The following is a 20,845-nucleotide window of genomic DNA, read 5'->3' as shown; positions in this document are numbered from 1 at the left end:
TCCACATATATTAAGTGAAGTAAACAAAGCTGTCGAGCAGTGTGGCTGAATAAGATTCTGACTGGATAAAACAAAATGTTTCCATCTCTGAAAAGGTATAGCAGAGATATTATGCAGATTTGGCAGAGGATTTTGTATGTCTATTGGTGAATAACTGGAGTTCTTGTTAGCTGCTAGAAGATTCACAGCCCTGGCCAACCGCCTGTTAATGGGGTTTGCAAAATGGTGGTATCAGGGAGTTGTCTGCTATTCTGGAGGTGGCTTGTTGGAGAGGGAGGAGCTACTTTCGGTGAAGGAATATCGTGGAGGTGTTTCTTGATCAAGAGGTTTATTATCTGTCTGAGGATAAATGAACGATTCAGTAGATAGCACATCAATGTGATTTTGGAATATCGGCAAGGGATATCAATAGCTTTGCTGCTGGAGGAAATTCTCCGTTATAGTCCATCCAGGATTTGTTAAAAAAAAAAAATAGTCCATCCAGGATTACTATGTGCAAGCCTTGGCCATAGACTCATCAGATTTATCCCATGCCATAGAGTCATCAGATATATATGTCGTAGTGTATTACTCTTGCACCATGTTTCATTATTCCAAGGCAGGGGGACAACTTCCCATGTGAGATTCTTCGTCAGAGTCTCCCTCTCTATTACTTCCGTCCCCTCTTTATTATTCAGGGCTTCTCCTGCTGTGTGAGCTGTCTGCTGTGTAATGAATTCCTAATATTTTAAAGTAAGATGGGTGTATATGACTTAATTTGACATGGTATATGGTTGGCGTCAGGGCAACTTGCAGTACCTTTCGTCATCAAGGTTATTAGCCAACCCTGTTAACTGCCACCAGTTGATTCTTCTGGAATCTGAGTGAGTACATAACTATAACTAGATACATCACATTCGTGAGCTTCATAGTTCACTCCAGGTCGTAGATTCTCCTCAGCCTCATATGTCTGGGAAGTTAATGGATCTGATTCCTCTTTAACATCAGACCTTGTTTTCTCCAAAGGATTTGGAAGTTTCCCAGGGGAAGTGCTGCTTATCACGCCGTTTGTCGTTTGAAGCCAATTTTGCATCAGTTGAAATTTATAATGTCTTCAACTATGGCACTTCTAACCAACAAATAATCCTGGACTATGAAAACTGTTTTTTAAATAGTTTTCCAGTTATAATTTTGATTATTGGAGGTGAGAAGCAGGTGCGCTGTATATGCTTGTATCAATCATTTTCTTAACGTATTTAATATTTTGATTTCACTGTGTAAAATATAATTTGTTTCTTTCAATCTCACTTTTACCATGTGTTTCATATCTTGATACATTCGAGTTAACGAGCTATATTAGCTAGATTTTGGGTGATGACTTGTGAAACAAGTTTCTTGGTTCAACATGTTTCCTGGTGAAACAATCTTTTTTTTCCTGATCAACTGCCCCTTTTTTTTAACTGTTCGATAACTGTTTGAGAAGGATGTTCGTCTCCCTCTTCCATGTTGCTCCTCTGACAGCAAACCTTCTGTGATGGCTAGGATTTTGAATGAACCAAAAAGGATATTGCTCTTCTATCTTAGCTGGTTTAACGACCAGCCAATAATAAAGGAGCAGTGGAACCTACTGACTTACATGACTTTTTCCCACGTAGAATAAGTCACTTAAAACACAGGCAAGTGGGCCGCTTATAAACGTTACCCACTTACAATGACTGTTAGAATAACATGAAAGCAAATGTGCGCCACTTCTAACATGGGCCCATTTACAGAATTAAGGACAAAGATAATGGGAAAGAGGACTACTCTAATCAACGCTGTTTTCTCTGTATTTGCAGATGGCCAGAGAACTAGAAGAAATACTTAGACAGCAGACTGCACAGCCAGCCAAAAGCTGCAGTTCTGTGACTGGGGCGTCTTTCCTGGATCAAGTTATTTCTCCACTGTATGAAGTTGTTGCGGCAGTAGGTTTCTTGGAACTCGACGCACCTTTTCGTATTATTTGCCATAGTTTTAGTTTTTTTTATCTGGTATGGGAACGATGTTATAGCTTTGATTGTTCTCGAGATCAGTGGTTGGAGGGGAGAGATAGGATGTTTTAAATGTATAAAGCATGGCACAGAGTACTTTTTATCTTGATTTATTGTTATTTTTTTCTGTCTTGAATTTGTCGGGATTTCTCCTGTTCCCTTTGATGGAATTTGAGTAATGCATTCATTCGTTTTTGGATTTAGGTATGTGCATCTTTTCACAATTTGGTGGATGATAATTATGAGATGTAGCGTTAAGTCTGATCATATTTATGATCAGTCGTTGGATTGTTGGGGAAGAATGATAAAATCCACATAGAAATGGAAGTGGAAAGTTGACGGTAGTTTGGGAAATGGATTGGTTCCTCCTTGGTTTGGGTCGTGCGTCTCGATAACAATGACAAATTTGATTGCCCCCTCAGCTACCTTTATTTTGCATCTTATTTTGAATGAAAGTCTCGCATGACTTCTCATTGAATCACCATGGACATATTTGTGTTAATATCGATTCATGATATCAAGAGTTATATAAATATAAAAATAAAGAATGATTCACTTATCCCCAAGATGCGACGAAGACTGCAATTACTTTTTCTTTGAGTGTCCCTTCGCCTGCTCGATCTGGGCCACCCTAGCACAGCTGGCAGCGAATGTGACGTCGGAGGGGGTCCTTTGGGAGATCTTAAGGTAAGGGCCTAGGAGGAGGGAGGAGGGGGGCCAAGCGATGAAAGTGCTCTGGATATGGCTACACCACAGCAAGGCAATATTATGGGGGAGTAAGGTGTCCAAGGATGGGCTCGCCCACGAGGTCGACGGCCTCATGGCTTTATGGTTCCCTCGTGGGGTAATCAGATTAGGAAATGGTTGACCGTGTAAGAGTAGAGTTTTAGCATTTTCACTTGTAACTTTGGGTGGTTACCGCCTTTTCAGGTGACTGCCTTAAATCACTTTTCCCAAAAAAGAATAATTGTCAACTTTCAGCTGATCTTGGAGAGAAGCAATGGAGAAGCTTCTTCTCCACTTGTCCAAACCCTAGCCACCAGAGGAGAAACGAGATTCAGCCAACCATAATGAGTCATTAGGTTTTACATCATAACCCAGTACTTACACTGGGTTTTACACTTATCGGGTCTCGTGGACCCGATATGAGGGATCCAAATTATAAGGGTAGATATCTAGTAACAGAAATACATGGCTTTAAGGACATAAATAAAAGAGAAAGGTGGATGTCTGCTGACAATAATGCTTGGAGATGGAAAAAGAAAGAAATTAGAAGAAGCCATACCTGTGACAGCTCGTGGGAGACAAATGAATCAACGACTGGTATAGGAGTTCTAGTAGAGGGGATAGATTCTGGATTTTATAAAAGAAGCCCCCCAGCAGGAGAAAGGGGATAATCTGACATTTGGCTGGAGTTGCTGAACAGGAGGCGAATTGAAGAACTCTCCAGGACCAACTTAGCTCCGAAACTCCTTTCAAGAGCTCGTCATGATCCTTCTCAACGGTCAAAACTTTCTCAAACTCCTTTCAAGAGCTCACCAGTGATTGCTTAGCTCTGAAATCTTTCATAGTCATTGAAGCAGAAGCGAGGGTATTTGAACTGAATTGCTTGGAAGGAATTACTGTTCATGAATTAACCAATCATAGCAAAGAACTTGAAGCTATTCTAAAATTTAATTACCCACTGGTGGTTGAGCCTCCTTCTGCACTACCCTAACCTTGGTAGGTTGATCACACAATCCAGTTAATACCTAATACAGTACTGTTGAGATATTCGTTTGTTCAGAAAGACGAGATCAAAAAATTGGCCCAAGAACTATTGAAGGTTGAATGTATTTGACCCTTACACAGCCCATATGACATCCTGTGCTATTGAGTTTTAAATAAGATTACAATGACAAATTGATACATTATTCTGGCTGTAGAAGAATTGCTTGATGAGGTGCATGAGTCTTCTCCAAATTGGACCTAAAACATGCATTTTTACTAAAGAATTGGTTGGTGTGTTGAAGGAGTCTATGCGGATTAATCCTGTACTAGCTCTACCCTACCTGATTTGAATCCTGGATTGTAATATAGAAATAATGCATCTGGGTGGGAATCAGAGCAGTCGTCATGCAAAGCGGCAGACCCATTGCATATTTCAGCCAGCCGCTACCAAGGGCAAGTAAAAAAGTGATGGGGATATGAGGGCGAGCTGATTGGCATCGTGATGGCAGTGCATAAGTTGGGACATTATCTCATACATCTACCATCTAAGAGCCCTACAGTAATTGGGCATAGAAACTACTGGGCTTTGATTTTTACATTGAAGGAAGCAGGACAAACATAATAAAGTAAAAAATAATTTATGAAGATCCTGCCTACTTGAAGAACTGTACACCTTATCTACTTCACAAATCCAATTTTTTGGATCTGGAAATTATTCTGGAGGAATGATGTCTGGCCTTTATGTGTACAAAATCACAGGCACTTTGGCAGTTGAAGTTGATTTTGTTCTAACTTCTCCCTCAAACATAGCCGTTTGTTTTATAAAGATCTCCCGTTACTGACTTCTCATCTTGAAAAAGTACCATGACTCATTAGTGGGTGGGCATGCTGGGTTTTTTCATACATATAACAACCTTACTCAAGATCTCTTCTGGTCTGGTATATCTGTGAACCAATGCTTATTTATATATTGACCAATGCCATTCATATGTTTACCGATGCCATATCAGCCTAAATCTCGACCTGATCGTGGCTGGAGTACTACAACCATTACCTATTTCAGAAAAAAGTTAGGAAAAGGTCTATTTGGATGTTATTGAGGGCCTTCATGAATCATACCGCCTCATATGTTTTTCAAAAAAAAATTGTATTATCTTGATAGGAGATCAGATAAGCAAGTATAGTGATTTTATCCCTCTGAAACTATTTACAGCATCAGTCGTTGCAGATAAGTATGTAAAAGAAGTGGTGTCTACATGGCATTCTGACTGCCACTGTTTTGGACAGGGATAAAATATTTACGAGTACATTTTGGGAGGAGCTATTCCGACTACTGAGGATGAAAAAAATGAGTTCTTCTTAACAATCGCAAACATACGGCCAGACTGAAGTAGTGAACTGGTATCTGCAATGTTTTGGATCAGAAACACTTACTACATGGTCTAGATGGCTACATCAGGAGAAATTGGTTTTGAAAGGATACAGCGGGCATAATTTTCCTAATAAAAAAGCTAATCATTTCTCATTTAAGACCACTCCTTTTAATGGTGTGTTTGGAAAAAATATTATCTAAGATTTGTGCTATAGGTAGTCCTCTTCCTCCCACTGCAGCAGTGGATAGTCTACTGGTAGAGGGTAACCAGTTGTTGAAAACCTTGAGACAGAGACTAAATTGTGCAGAAACTCCGACTGTGATGAAAGAGAAATGAGACAAGTGCAGACTGTAGTTGATATGAGTGAAAGCTACATTATATTTCAAAAAGTAGTGAAAGCGATATGGTCTATCTTTGATTGGGACGATACTGAATGATATTATAGGCCAAACAAGTTCTTTCAAAAAATATTTGTTGGCCAAACAAGTTAATGGAAAACTATCTCCAAAATAGTTTGGACCATTCAAAATCCTGAGTGGGTTCAGTCGATTGCAAATTAAACCTCCCAGAGTCCTGTGGTTTACATCTAGTAATCTATGTCTCTCAGTTGCGAAGAACCCTGAGTTCTAATGATCAAGCTCATGTTTTGCCTCTATCTAGCCGCAATTAGAATGGCAGTTAAACCCAGCTAAGCGCTGAATGTGAGAGGTTTTAATGGTTTTATGGAATTGTGCATCCGGTAGGATGGGAACCCCTCTCTACTATTCAAGAACAGTTTCAGATTTCCACCATGAGAAAAAGGTGGTAGTGGATGGAGGGGGAATTGTGAAAAGTCCAATATTGATATATAAATGACAAAAAATGCGTCTGGATGGAAAAGAGAAAAATGGAAGAGGCCGCATGTGCAACGGTACATGGGAATCAAATGAGTAAAGGACCGGTTTAAGGCCTGGAGCAGTGTGAGGAGCTTCGTGATTCTAGAAAAGGAGCTCCGCTGCAGGAAAAATGGGGACATCTGATAATTGGCTGTAATTGCTTAGCCGGATCTCCACGTTTTACTTCCCGTGTAGTTTTGTGAGATGGGCCTGCAGTAATCTAATTGACGGAGTGCTGTCTTGTTTGGTGTGTTGTTCAATTTGACTTGGTGAAAGATAAATTGAATCCTAAATTGAACTAAAGAGGAATCCTTTTTCTGTTTCTCCTTTTCTTTCCCGGATTTTGTTTTGGGACCAAGATATCTGTCAATTGACCCAATTTACTTGAGGGAGAGAGAACTTGGGCGCAGTAAGAAATCAAAACAACAACAAAACAAATCGCATTTCATATGTGGTTCTTACACAGTATTTAAACAGCCGGGTATAATGGCTAGTTCGGCGGCTATTAACGGCTAGTTTGACTAGCCGTTACTTACTCTATAACGGGCCTATCCGATATGGGCTAATAACCCAATCTTGTAATGGGCCGATTGACTTATACAAAACATAATATATTTTTACATCTATTCAACACTCCCCCTCAAGTGCAGGAATGTATGTTAGACATTCCAAGCTTGGACACCAGATGCTGTAGATTCCTTGTAGGAAGTCCCTTGGTGAAGATATCTGCACACTGATCTTTGGAGTTGACATATTCAGTCTTCAAGATGCCTTGTTCCAAGTGATCTTGTATATAGAATCGGTCAATATTAACGTGCTTCATTCTGTCATGCGCCACTGGGTCATGAGCTATGCTGATGGCCGATTTGTTGTCGCAGCGGATAATGATTGGCCTTACATAGCTGATCTTTAGGTCGTCCTGTGGATGTTTTATCCACATGACTTCATCGATTCTCTTTGACATGGCTCTAAACTCGGCTTCAATGCTGGATTTTGAAACCACACTCTGCTTCTTGCTCCTCCAAGTTGTTAGGTTTCCTCCAAGAATGGTGCAGTATCCAGTTGTTGATCTGTAGTCAAAGTCGAGACCCGGCAAAGTCAGAATCCGTATAGAGAATAAGATCAAGCTTACCTGTTTTCTTGTACGTAATGCCCAGTCCTGGTGTGCCTTTCAGATACTTGAGAATCCTGCTTACAGCTTGAAAGTCAGAGTTTCTAGGTGAGTGCATAAACTGTTTTAATACATTTACTGCATAACATATATCTGGTCTTGTGTGTGACAAGTGCAACAATTTTCCTAAAATACTCTGATATGAACTAATTTCTACTCTAGGTTCCTTCTCATCAATAGTCAATTTATAATTAACTTCAATTGGTGTTTCATTAATATGACAATTTTTATGTTTAATTTCTTCAAGAAGATCTAGTATATATTTCTGCTGAGTCATTAGGATACCTTCATTCGATCGCACAAATTCTATTCCTAAGAAATATTTTAGGGGTCCTAATTGTTTAACTCTAAAATTCTTATCCAGATGTTATTCTAGTAGTTTTATTTCTCCAAGATCATTTCCTGTAACTATAATATTATCTACATATACTATCAAAACAGTAATTAAATTTGAAGATTGATTTTTGAAGAATAATGTGTGTTCCCCATTATACTGTTTGTACCCTGAGTTTTTCATAGCTTGAGTAAATCTCCCAAACCACGCTCTAGGAAATTGTTTTAAACCATATAGTGCTTTTCTAAGTCTACAGACTTTACCAATGTTTTTTTCATCTCTGTAACCTGAAGGAATATCCATGTAGATCTCTTCCTTGAGATCTCCATGGAGGAAGGCATTTTTAATATCATATTGGTTTAATGACCAGTCTAAATTTACAACCAAGGAAATTATAATTCTAATAGTGTTGATCTTTGCTACTGGAGAAAGGTTTCTTGATAGTCAATTCCATATGTCTGGGTATAGCCTCGAGCTACAAGTCGTGCTTTGTATCTATCTAAACTACCATCTGATTTGCATTTAATTGTATATACCCATCTACAACTTATGGATTGTTTGTCCTTCGGGCATTCAACCATCTCCCAAGTATTATTTTCTAACAAAGCTATCATCTCCTCATCCATTGCTTCTTTCCACCGAATATCCTTCATAGCTTCTTGGGGAGTCTTTGGAATAGGAATATCCTGAATGTTCATAAGAAATGCTTTGTGTCCAGATAAAATATTCTGATAATTTAGATGATTCACTATATCGTTAGGTATCGGTTTCACACATGCTCTAGTTCCTTTTCTTAAACCTTGAACTTTCATTGAATTGTCGTTTGATCAAGGTGCATAGTCCCTTAATATTTCTGGTCACTTCGTGTTTATTTTTCTGTAGAAATACCCAACTATATCTACTATAGTCGTCTGTGCATACTAGGAAATACCTATGTCCTAGTATGTCCACTTGTGGAGATGGCCCCCAGACATCACAATGTATATGTTGAAAAGGCTTAGTCATTCTAGTTTGACTAGGTCAATAGGTAGCGCACTTAAATTTGGCCAATTGGCAAGACTCACTAATCAAGTTTTCCACTGAAATGTCCTTAAACAAATGAGGGTACATATGTTTTAGGAGGTGATAAGATGGATGACCCATCCGTTGATGGGTTTTGTGGAGGGTTTCTCGGGTTGATGTCTTTACAGTAGCCACTTTGGATTCGTCCTCTGATTGGTGTCCTGTGTTCTGGCAGGGTAGATAGTAAAGGCCCTGCTGGACTTTAGCTACTCCAATCTTCCACCTGAGCTCCTTGTGACACAGAGAGGCATCCAGATTATCAAACAGAACATTGTATTTATCTAATTTCGCAAGTTGTTGTTCTGAAATTAAATTTACAAATAACTTTGGAACACAGCACATTTCTTAATTCCCCAATGGGTTGTATGTTCATACTGTCAATGCCAACTACTGGAAGTAGTGTACCATCAGCGGTTTGAACATACCCACCAGGAGTAATACTTTCATATGTCATGAAGAAATCTCTTCTTGATGACATATGATCTGTTGCTCCTGAATCAAGGATCCAGGCATTTTTTGGATCTTTAGTAAACAAAACAACATTAGAAATAATTTCGGTTTTAGCAGAATTAGCCATAGATGTTGATCCAATAATTGAACCTGAATTGATGATGGACTTCAAATTTTGAAGTTCTTGCATCATTTTTTGGAAGTCTTGGGCTGTGGGAATATCGTCTCCAGAATTAGGTACTCCTTGTTGGGTCATATGAGCTCGTGCAATGTGTGGAGGTTTCCCATGAAGTTTCCAGCATTTGTCTTTTACGTGCCCTTTCTTCTTACAGTAGTGGCAGATAATATCTTCTTTATTTACTTTTTCAGAATCAGTCTTCTGTTGACTTTGATTCTTCATAGCATAAGCCATATTTTCAACTTGCCCTCGAGCTGAATTCAAACGGCTCTCTTCTTGCATAACTTTGGAGACTGCTTCATCAAATGTTGGTTCTTCCTCTCGATTGTATAACTGGCTTCTAACTATTACAAACCCAGGTCGGAGATCTTGTAGAAACTGACATTGGCGATTTGTAGCTTCATGAGCTCAAGCTACTGGATCAGTAGAGGGAGGTCGGCAGTGATCTAATTCATTATGGATGTCCCTTAACTTGTTAGAGTAAGTTAGGACATCCATATCACCTGGCTTAAGGGTGTAACATTGCACAATTAAATCAATAATCTTTCCTCTTTGAATGGCTTCGATGAATGGCCTCCCATAATGTTTTTGCTGTTTCATATGTCGAAAAACGGGCTTGTTGTTCAGATGCAATGGAATCTAACATCCATGCTAACACAAATTCTTCCTCCATTATCCATTGTGGATAATGTGGATGATCTTCACTTGGACCCTCTTCTGTATGATGCTTCAATAGTTTACGGGCTTCAAAGCAGGTTGAATAGTTCACTCCCACAAAAGAAGATTCTTCCCGTTGAAGATGTTGCATTTGGCAATGATGGGAAGTTGAGTGCGCCAACGATCAGCAAACACAACCTGGTTTGACGTATCCATAGTGGTAAGATCGGTGAAGGCCTTTGTGACATCCTCGCCAATAGCCATGTTGATCGTCTACTCAGACAGCCCTACTTTCAGATGACCCAGAGCTACTTCAAACATGGAAACAGACAATCGGCACAGGTCCTCCCGTGGGATGACCGTGACGCAGAACAACTGCTTGCACTTGGACAATCATGCGGTAGGCTCTGATACCATGTCGATTGACCCAATTTACTTGAGGGAGAGAGAACTTGGGCGCAGTAAGAAATCAAAACAACAACAAAACAAATCGCATTTCATGTGGTTCTTACACAGTATTTAAACAGCCGGGTATAATGGCTAGTTCGACGGCTATTAACGGCTAGTTTGACTAGCCGTTACTTACTCTATAACGGGCCTATCCGATATGGGCTAATAACCCAATCGTGTAATGGGCCGATTGATTTATACAAAACATAATATATTTTTACATCTATTAAACAATATCCAAACATGTTTTTCTACTTCTTTTTAAAATGATGCTTGATGTTATTATGAACATGCAGGAAGCACGTAATAATAATAATGGGAACGCAGCACATTCGGAATGGAGAAATTATGATGATTTTAATGAGTTTTTTTGGTAAGTTACTGCTCTTTTTTGTATGTTTTGGGAAAATTATCGCATTGGTGTCATGACTTGTAATTTCAATACTGTTAGACTGCAGGGTGAAAATGTCACTCCCTTATTTATTAGGGGTTCACTGTAAAATTGTATTTGTATCTGTATATTTAAGGCAGATAGAGTGAAGTAAAAGACGAGCATTTGTCCTAAACTTTTTGGGTCTTACTCCACTAGTAATAGGGCAGTGGGCTCGTCCTGTTGCCCTGCCTCCTCTCTCCTTTCATCAAAAGACGGCATGGTATCATTTCAGGTTCAAACAATGGCAAGATTGTAGAGTCAAACTGCTGCGGGGCAAGACTGCAGAAGGGCCATGGCATGATCACGGCCGATAGGGTAATTTCTCTGTATGCTCACTTCGAGGAAATGCATGCATTTTAGCCTTTTTATGCCAATCAGTGGCAGTGGCTAAATGCCTGCCCCAAGTCATACCTTTTTATTCCACTGGTATTGTTGAAGGGCCACTGGCCAAGCCCACTTACCAATGCCTTTATACACAGTTTATTATAAATGGCCCAGTCCAGACTGGCAGCAGACCCTCATTCTGTTTGCAGAATTGTGGCAGGAAAGGTGGAGTCCGGGACATTTGGAAGGAGCCCCCAGATCCTTGGAGGAAATCCTGATGCCCCGAGCTAGTTCGCCGACACCTTGGAATAGCTAGTTCATGAGAGGTTTGAGGAGTCAAGAAGCTTATGTATTTCTGCTTTGGGAGGAAGACACCGTCAGTAGAATAGGCAACATCAATTCCCAAGAAATATCGCAGTAGTCCAAGGTCCTTGATATCAAACTATTGACATAGCTTCTGGCAGATAGTGGATTTCCACATCATTATCTCCGGTCATGACAATATAATTCACATATACAAGAAGAATCACAATCCTCCCGGTGGCACTCACCTTCACAAGCAGTGTGTGATCTCTCTCATTTTGATTGTATCCCAAGGTTATCACAACCGGGGAGAACTTACTGAACCATGCATGAGGCGACTGCTTCAGGCCATGCAAAGATTTCTTTAACCTGCACACGTACCCCTTGGGACACTCAGAGAAATATCCTGGCATAGGCTGCATGTAAATTTGTTTGCCAAGATCACCATGTAGGAATGCATTTTTAACATCAAAATGATGTAGTTTCCAATTAAACGTGACCGCTGCAACAATCAATATACGTACGGTATCTAATTTTGCAATCGGAGCATATGTTTCCTCATAATCAATCCTGTTGGTCTAAGTGTATCACTTTGGTACTTACCGGGCCTTGTATCATTCGACTGTTCCGTCCGCTTTGTATTTCATAGTGTACACCCATCGACATCCCACTGGGCATTTGCCACATGGTAATGGCACTGCCTCCCAAGTCTCATTCTTAGCTAAGGCCTACATTTCAGCATCCATGGCTTGACACCACTCTTCATTTCTTTCTGCTTTGATAAACGTCTCAGGAATTGTGACACTGTTGACTCCAGCAAGAAAAGCTTGGTATGCCGAATTCAGCTGTTGGTAGGTCACATAATTGGCTAGTGGATACCTTGGATTTTGAGTATACGCTTGCCGTTCTTTACAGAGAGGAATAGGCCACACACATCCACAGCAGAATCTCCCTGAGCTGCCCCGTCAGAGTCTGGATCTTCTGCATGTTCATCAGGTAACCTCCAGGGGGGTCTGATGAAGTAGGAAGAGAAGCTTCCTCGTCTGGTGGATCTCCATTCTTGATGCCTGAGCATCTGCAACAAAGATATCATAATCACTCACTAGAGGAACTATGCATAATGGTTCAGGAGCATGAGTATCTGGTGCACCATCATTGGAATTCTACTTTAACCAATCTGCAGAGGCTTGAGAGACAGTAAAATAGCTTTCTGCCTCACTAAATGAAACTTTGAGAGACACAAATAGTCACCGTGTGAATGATTGATGGCACCGTTAGACCTTCTATGTAGAAAAATAGCCCACAAACACACATCTCATTGCCTTAGGACTTAACTTGTCGGCTGGATTATGTGAATGTTTATACATAATGTACCCAAATACCTGAGGCTTAAGGCCAGTCCGGAGCTGTACTGATGGGAAGAGCCATGAGATCAAGAGAACTTTGATATTTTAGCCCTTCAGTTGGAAGACGATCAATAAGATGGACAGATGTTGCTAATGCCCCTCCCCAAAGATACTTTGGCACAGACTGATGCTGTAGAAGAGCTCTAGTGGTCTCTGCCAGATGGCCAATCTTTTGCTCTGCTACCCTATTCTGGGGTGTATACACGCATAATGACACATGTATTATCCCTTGGCTCAGGAAGAATGCTGACAGACTGTCAAAAGTAATCCCATGCTCCATCCTAACCTGAATACCTTCACCTGAGTGTTAAATTGAGTTTGAACCATTCTGCAAAAGCTTTTAACAGCCTCTGTTACCTCTGACTTCTGCTTCAGTAAGTAGGCCAAGTAAACTGAGTGCAATCATCGACAAACACTATAAACCACCATGCCAATTTAGGGATGCTGTAGGGCTTGGAACCCACACATCACTGTGCACTAATTGAAACGGCTCTGAACACTTTTCACTTTGATGCTTTAACAACATCTGACACTGTTCAGAGAGTTGGCATGCATCACACACAAAGTAATGTTACAACTCTTAGACAAATTGGGAAACATGCGTCCAAACATTTCAAACGATGGATGTCCCAAACGGAAATGAAAAAGTTTTAATTGTTCTAAAGAAGACATGACGATTTCACTTTATCTGGGCTGGTACAGAGCAGCCATTCCTACAGAGGATCAATTCTCCAAGTAAAGAAGACCATCTCGCTCCTCAAAGCATGAAATCCTTTGGTTCGACTCTGGATCCCATACAAAACAACTATCAGAACCCAATGTTAGGAGGGAAGGAGTATCTTTAACATAGTGCTGCAGAGAAAATAATTGAGCTTTGAGTTAGGGACATGCAGGACATTTTTCAATACACCTAGTCCTTTGACTGTAACAGTACCAGTCACTGGTATTGTTTCAACCCCATCATTGAGTACTTTCTGGAAGATAGGTAGAAAGTTTGGACTGATGGGGAGTCATATGACCTGACATCTTAGAGTCCACGGTCCACTCTGACAGTGTAAAAGAAGTAGAAGGCCCAACAAGTGCAGTAGTCTTACCAATACAGGCCATGGACGTACTTGGAGCTGCATTCTTCAGTTTCTCAAGTTCTTCTTTCAGGTGGAAAAAAGTTTGAAAGCGACACTTTGGTGGACGATCCAGATGCTTTCCCTGCTATCAGACTCTGATGCTGCATGCACCTGACTAAACTTCTTTGGCCTCCCATAGAGATTCCAACATGTCTCCTTCTTATGTTCCCATTTGCTACAATGCGAGCAGGTTCAGATTTCCCGGAGCTGCCCACTCTTCCCCCTCTGACCCCTCTGGTCATCTTTCGCTACAGGTGGGTGTTTCGGTGACGTCCTCAACAGCCATGCCAACGCTGGATTCGGTAGAGGAATCCATTTGATGCATGCGACATTCTTCCTCCAACACATGTTGAACTGCCTGCTCTAGACTAGGGACATTTTCCCTATTCGGCAGTGGGCTTTTGAGGACATCATATTCGGAATTCCCTGCGCCTCGAGTTCAGATACGCAAACCTTGACAGTGCACTCACCTTGTTTGACCAGGGCGATGTGAATAGAGAGGTCATAGATACACCATTCATTGATCTGCTCCAGGGAACCCGTATGGACCATCTCCCAGACCTTCATGGTGGTAAGGAGATATTTGTTGAGATACTGAGCCTACATAGAGCCCAGATGCCACATTCCGACAATAGAATCAACAGCCTTCCATTGTTGATAATTTAGTTCAGATGGGTTCATCTCCCTGTTGAGGTGATGTGTAATACACTTGCCATTGAGAAATGGGAGTACATATGTACTCCAATGGAGTAAATTTAACCCTGTATATTTCGCTCCTGCAGGGACCTGCAGGATCACTAATTGTCGAGGAGTCATTTAGTTTTTGTCTTTGAAGAATCTCGAGGCTCCTTCCCTTTATGAATTTGTGGAGTATCAGATGCTGGTCCCACCTTGGTTATAAACTGCTTCAACTATCTGCAGAACTCCTGCAAAACTGCTTCAACTATCTGCAGAGCTCCTGCCCTGAATCTGAGACACTACAACCTGAGGACTGCAGAACTCCTGCATAACTGTTTCAACTATCTGCAGAACTCCTTCCCTGAATCTGAGACACCACAACCTAAGGACTGTAGAACTCCTGCACGTCCACGCAAGTATACCTGTTCCTGGGAGCTGCAGAACTCTTGCACCTCCACGCACTCCACAGACACAGAGGAGGGAATTCTCCAGATTTCTGCAGTAGATCGGCAGTGTCTGCCTGCACATCGGCGCTCTGATAGCGTGTGAATCATATGTGAACCCTAATCATAGGGTTAGGTGGAAGAACCTCCAGAAGAAGAATCTCAAGAAGAGAAAGAAACAAAAGATCTCACTTTCTGATACAGCTGTGCTCGTTCGTTAAGTACCCTGGGTGACTACATATGGCTGCTGTCAGCGGTTAATATGTCAACAACACCGATTGCCTCCCCTTCGACAACACTCTGCCTTGCCATCCCTCTAACATTCCTCTGCCTTCCCTTTAATAACAACCTCAATCGTCCAACCAGGATCTCAATTGTCATAACGAGAGAGAGGAAAAAAAATGAGAGGAGAGAATATAAATAAATGGCTCTGCATTATGGGATCTCACTGGAGCTGAGGGGAGAGGAAGTAACGTCTATAGAATGATATGTCGCTGGGGCGCTTGCCTCCCGTTTTGTATAGGATCGTCTGATTGGGGGGGGGGAGAGAGTCAGAGGGAGAGTCAGATACATAGGAGTTCAATAGGGGAGAAAACTCACATGGTTGGAAAAGCTAGTTCTGTGGATTCAGGACTTAGCTGCTTCCAGTAGGACAAGGCTTGTGCATTCAAGTCCTGTTCCTGCACTGTTTGTGTACCAAGGATCTTCTAGATCCTAACAGAGGATGCTAAAACGGCGGATCGGCATCCTAACAGGTCTGAGCAGAGATATTCTGCAGATTCTGGGACATGTAGAATCTGACAGAAGATATTGTGTGTCTCAATAAGATCTGGACAATACAAAACATAAGATCTGCTGTTCTTACAAGCTGGAGCAGAGATATTCTGCAGATTGTGGCACAAAAAGAATCTGTCAGAGGATTCGGTCAGACAAGAATATGTCAAAGGATTCAATCAGAGAAAACTCTGTCAGAGGATTTTTATGGGCCTCTAGTTACTTTTCTGCAGATCCTGTCAGCTTCTAGAAGGCTGTGCATCTTGGGCCACCAGCTGCAAATGGGCTGCAGGAAATGGGCTTCTGGGATACATCAGTCTCTCACTAGTGCTTTCCTCTTTGGCATCTTGGTGCTTTATATGTTCTCCCAATTTTTATTTTCATTGAGCTACATATTTGATTTTATTTCACTGTTCACCCTATTCAATAATGTTCTCTGTCATTGAATTGTTTTGGCAATTTTTTCTTTCAGGTCACATGGCTGTTTCCGACTCAGTTGGCCATGGCGTCTTGATTCAGACTTTTTCTCTAAGCCCATTCCAAAATCCAAGGTCATATTTTGCATGTCTCTAGAATGTGATTACTCTTTTTTGCTTAGTTATAGGACTTTGTTTTCTTTACTCCTTCCTGATTTCAGGAATTCAGTTACGTATTTTAAAAAGGTTTTCATTCATTCTTTTTGAAGCAAATCACGCAATACACAAACTTTGAGTGAGAATTTTAGCATTTCCTCTTCTCCACTTTGAGTGAGAATTTTGGCAATTTTAGCATTGAGTGACTATAGCAGGGAGGTTGACAAAAGGGAAGGTTGATGTCATGACGGGGATGACTGTGATGTACTGGCTGCTCTGCGCTGTGAGGCAAGATGAAAAACTCAGCAGGCCAAGGAGGTCATCATGGAGCACTGGGTTGTCTCCTCCAGAGGCAAGGGGTCAAAGGCAAATATGCCTGTTGTCTGGCCAAACAGAGACAGAAGAGGGCAGCCAAGGAGGTCATACTTTTAGCCGGCAGGTTACCACAAGTGTCACGATGAGGTCATTGAGTATGTCCTCCAAGAGGTATGGAAGAAACTTCTTGAATTGAGACTGGCAGAATTGGGGCTGCTGGAGATAGGCACCTTTTTATGGGAGTCTCCATGGCTGCGTATGCAGCAGTTTGTGGTTGGATACAGTGTGGAGGTCTGGTTCTAAGGATAAGCATTGTGAATGACAGATGAGTTTTGATTGGCTATCGAGAATGGAATCTAATGAAAGATATAGTCAGGCCTTTAGGGAGTATCTAGGATATTATCTTGACTGACCTTATATCTGGGGACATCGATGTGGTAGTCTTAGAGGTTAAGCTGATGGGGGGATGCCAGACCTGGTTGGCTTTGCAGTCTGGAGGATACATTCAAGGTTGGACTGACAGTGCGGCCTCCCTGATGGTGGAATGAACGTCAGGGAGGTCCAGTGCATGAGCAGGTTTCCATTAGGAGACACTCAACATGGGGAGTGTGGTGGCAAGAACTATAGGTTCCACCCCACGACTTTTGGGGCTAACTACGGCCCAAGAATTATCTACATGAGGAGGTTACATTAGCCATTGGTTTACGTGGGCAGGTGTTCGGCAGCAAAAGTGGCTATGGTGGAAGGTCATTGGAAGCAGGACCCTAGAAATGGACCGGATTCAGCCTGACTCAGTGTCCAAGGTAGAGGATGACAACTCAATCTTAGACCCCGGGAGACGAGCATGCAACCGATACTTACATATCGTTGATGCCACCGAAGGTATTAGAGCAGAGGAACCGGGGTGGAAACAGATAGCCAACCCCAGCTGGCATGGATGACTGTGGAGGTAAGTTCTAAGAGGTGATAGAAGGAAGTCAAGGATAAGAAATTGATTGCTACTGCTTTAAAACCGGAAACAAGCAGATCAGATGGAGGCAATGAACAGGGGGTAGTATGAGCGTCCAAGAGGTCTAGGTGGCTCACAACGTTGGATATAAAATGGTGCAATTGTTTTTTTTTCTTTTGAAACAAATAAAAGGCAGTCACCCGACGAGTCGGTAACCACCCGAGAAGTACATGGGCCCTAGAGCCCGTGGGATACATGCTTAACCACTCCTCTCTTTATTCCCCCCTGGGGGGGACCATGCCGCAATGAGGTTGTCGACCTCATGGGTGAGTTCGTCCAGTGTGGCCTGCCTCCTCCTGAAAACCACATTGTTTCGATGTAGCCATATTCCCCAAAGCACCATTAGTGCGCGGCCCCTTTCCTCTTTTCGTCTATTTCTATTTATTTGCATGGATTCCCAAAAGGCCTCAGCTGATTTCGTATCGATTCCCAGATGTGTTTGAGTAGCCCAAGTTTATCGTGCAAAAGGGCATGCAAAGAACAGATGGTCACAGTCCTCTTCTCCTTGCGTGCAAAAGATACAAATCGTCGGTATCTCTGGGTACAACCGCTTTAGTAAGGCGCGAGTCACCCGTCTCTTGCGGTACAGTAGCCACCCTAAGAACTTTACCTTTAAATTGGCTTTTAGGCGCAAATATGGCCGTTTGGTCCTCATTCCCTTAGCGGATCCTTCTATAGACTTCTTTGACTGAAAAGGGGGCATTATTCGAAACCCAACTGTCCTTTGCTCCTAAACATTTGTCTACCCAGAAGGGAAATATAGTGCCGTCTCCTAGCTTGGCTGAGTAAAACTCATGAACTTGGGAGAAAATTAGGTGAAGGCCTTGTCAGAAGGGTGGCGCCCCTCTGATTGGGGTTGTTTTATCCTCCCAATTCATACCCCGACCATAGCTATCCTGCAACATCTGGATGACGAGGTCCTCACTGGGTTGCATGATCCTTGTCACCCATTTAGTTAGTAATGCCGTGTTCATACTTGGTAAGGCAAGACTCCTAGCCCCCTTGACTGGTGGGTCTGCAGACAGTGTCCCATGCCACCAGTGCCAAACGTCGCTTGTGGTCTGATTCTGCGCCTTTCCAGAAGAATCGTCTCATCAGGCTTTCTAATCTTTGACTAATGCCAGCTGGCAATTTGAAAGTGGAGACATAGAAGATGGGGATTGTTGACAGTACTGACTTCAGTATAACCAACCGCCCCCCTTAGACAGAACCTTGGCTTTCTAACCTTCCAGACGTCTTTCAACTTTCTAAGGAAGATAATAGCATGCACATAACTGAGTACATAGGTGGATATGTATACCCTAAGAGAGAGAAGGATAGATGGGCTAATGGGCTTATAGAATAGGGCCCATTAGCCCATAGTAGCTAGTCTCTCACTAACACCCCCCGCAAGCGAAGTATGGATATCTTCCATGCCGAGCTTGGAGACGGCACGTTGAAGAAGTGGGCGGGAGAGGCCCTTAGTGAGGACGTCCGCTGCCTGGTCGGCGGAGGCAACAAAATCAAGGTCAAAGATCCCTTCGTCGACTCGCTTCTTGAAGAAGTAGCGGTTGCGCTCCATGTGCTTGATACGTCCCTGTTGTCCAGGGTTCTTGGCCAACGCGATCGTCGATTTGTTGTCGCAGTAGAAGTGAATCTGGCCGGCGTACTCCACGCGGAGATCGTGAAGGATGCCATAGATCCACTGGCCCTCGGAGGCCCCATCGGCGAGTGCGCGGTACTCGGCTTCGGCACTAGAACGGGACACTTTGTCCTGCTTGCTGCTTTTCCAGCTGACAAGACTGCCAAAAACAAACGTGCAGTAGCCCGCGGTAGACCGATGATCCACAACGGAACCGGCGAAGTCAGCATCAGTGTATACTTTGACGGTCCGGTCAGTACTGCGAGGGAAGAGCAGGCCCTTGCCGGGGCAGCCCTTCAGGTACGCAAGAACCCGGTGGGCGGCCTGACGGTGAACCTCCCGGGGAGAATGCATAAACTGACTGAGCAAGTTGACGGCGGCGATGTCAGGCAGTGTGCGTCAAGTAGAGGAGTTTCCCCACTAGTTGCTGATACCGGTGGGAATTCATCAGTGGTGAATCCTCCCCTTTGCCCAACTTGACGTTGGGATCAATGGGAGTGCTCACCGGCGCACAATCGGTCATCCCAGTCAGTGCTAGTAAGTCGACGGTGTATTTCTGCTGTGAGACGAAGATCCCACGAGGAGAGTAGGCCACCTCGAGACCAAGGAAGTAGCGAAGAAGGCCGAGGGCCTTGATCTCAAACTCCTTAGCCAAGGCGGCGCTCAGGCGGACAGCTTCAGCAGCATCAGACCCGTGATGAGGATGTCGTCGACGTACACGGCAAGAATGGAGATCCCGGTCGGGCTGTGACGGAAGAAGAGGGAGGCATCTCCATTACTCTGAGTGTACCCTTCGGTCTTCAGAACGGAGGAGAACCGCCCAAACCACATGCGCGGAGACTGCTTGAGTCCATAGAGAGACTTCCGCAGGCGGCACACGTGACCGGGGGGGCCGAGAGAATAGCCCGGCGGCTGCTGCATGTACACCTCTTCCGTCAGATCGCCATGCAAGAAGGCATTCTTGACGTCGAACTGGCGGATGGTCCAGTGGAAATGGGCCGCAAGAGCCAAAAGAAGACGGACAGTCTCCATCTTCGCCACTGGTGAGAACGTCTCGAAGTAGTCTACGCCATAGGACTGAGTGAACCCCCGAGCCACAAGCCGAGACTTGAGGCGTTCGAGAGTCCCGTCCGCATGATGCTTCTTGGCGTGGATCCACTTGCAGTCCACAGCCCTCTTGTCAGGGGGAAGTGGAACGACGTCCCACGTGTGGTTCTTGAGGAGAGACTGCATCTCCTCATCCATCGCCGCTTTCCAAGAAGGAGAGGCGAGAGCATCGGCTAAGCGACGAGGAACGGGATCGGACTCGATGCGGGAAAGAAATAACCGGTAGGGAGGACTCAACCGGTCAAAGGAGATAAAATGAGAGAGAGGGTATAGGGAGGCCTTAGTGCACTGACGGACCCCTTTCCGTAGAGCAATAGGCCATCCCAACTGATCGTCACCATCGACAGAAGGAGGAGCGGAAGCAAGGGGAACTCCCGGGAGGAGCAGGAGACGACACACCGGATGAGGAGTGTATGTCATGTAGGAGGGGAAGAGGAGTTGGATGGAGACGAGGGCTGGTCACGAAC

The 20,845-nt window shown here is 43.2% G+C and overlaps 1 protein-coding gene across 2 annotated transcripts in view; it reads left to right on the top strand.

The window, feature by feature from the left end:
* Positions 1-20,845, top strand: part of LOC144715335 (callose synthase 9-like) — a 93,321-nt gene that overhangs the window by 31,567 nt on the left and 40,909 nt on the right. For both annotated transcript variants that reach the window (XR_013584576.1, XM_078590281.1), the window contains exons 11-13: positions 1,818-1,943; positions 10,566-10,642; positions 16,227-16,305. Coding sequence is in view for 1 of the 2 variants with exons in the window: in XM_078590281.1 (XP_078446407.1) it covers positions 1,818-1,943; positions 10,566-10,642; positions 16,227-16,305 (282 nt within the window). In the remaining variant the exon portion in view is untranslated. The remainder of the gene's footprint in view (positions 1-1,817; positions 1,944-10,565; positions 10,643-16,226; positions 16,306-20,845) is intronic.

Source organism: Wolffia australiana, chromosome 18, assembly GCF_029677425.1.
Source record: "Wolffia australiana isolate 7733 chromosome 18, ASM2967742v1".
NCBI lineage: Eukaryota > Viridiplantae > Streptophyta > Magnoliopsida > Alismatales > Araceae > Wolffia > Wolffia australiana.
This window is presented reverse-complemented; position numbering and strand designations above follow the sequence as displayed.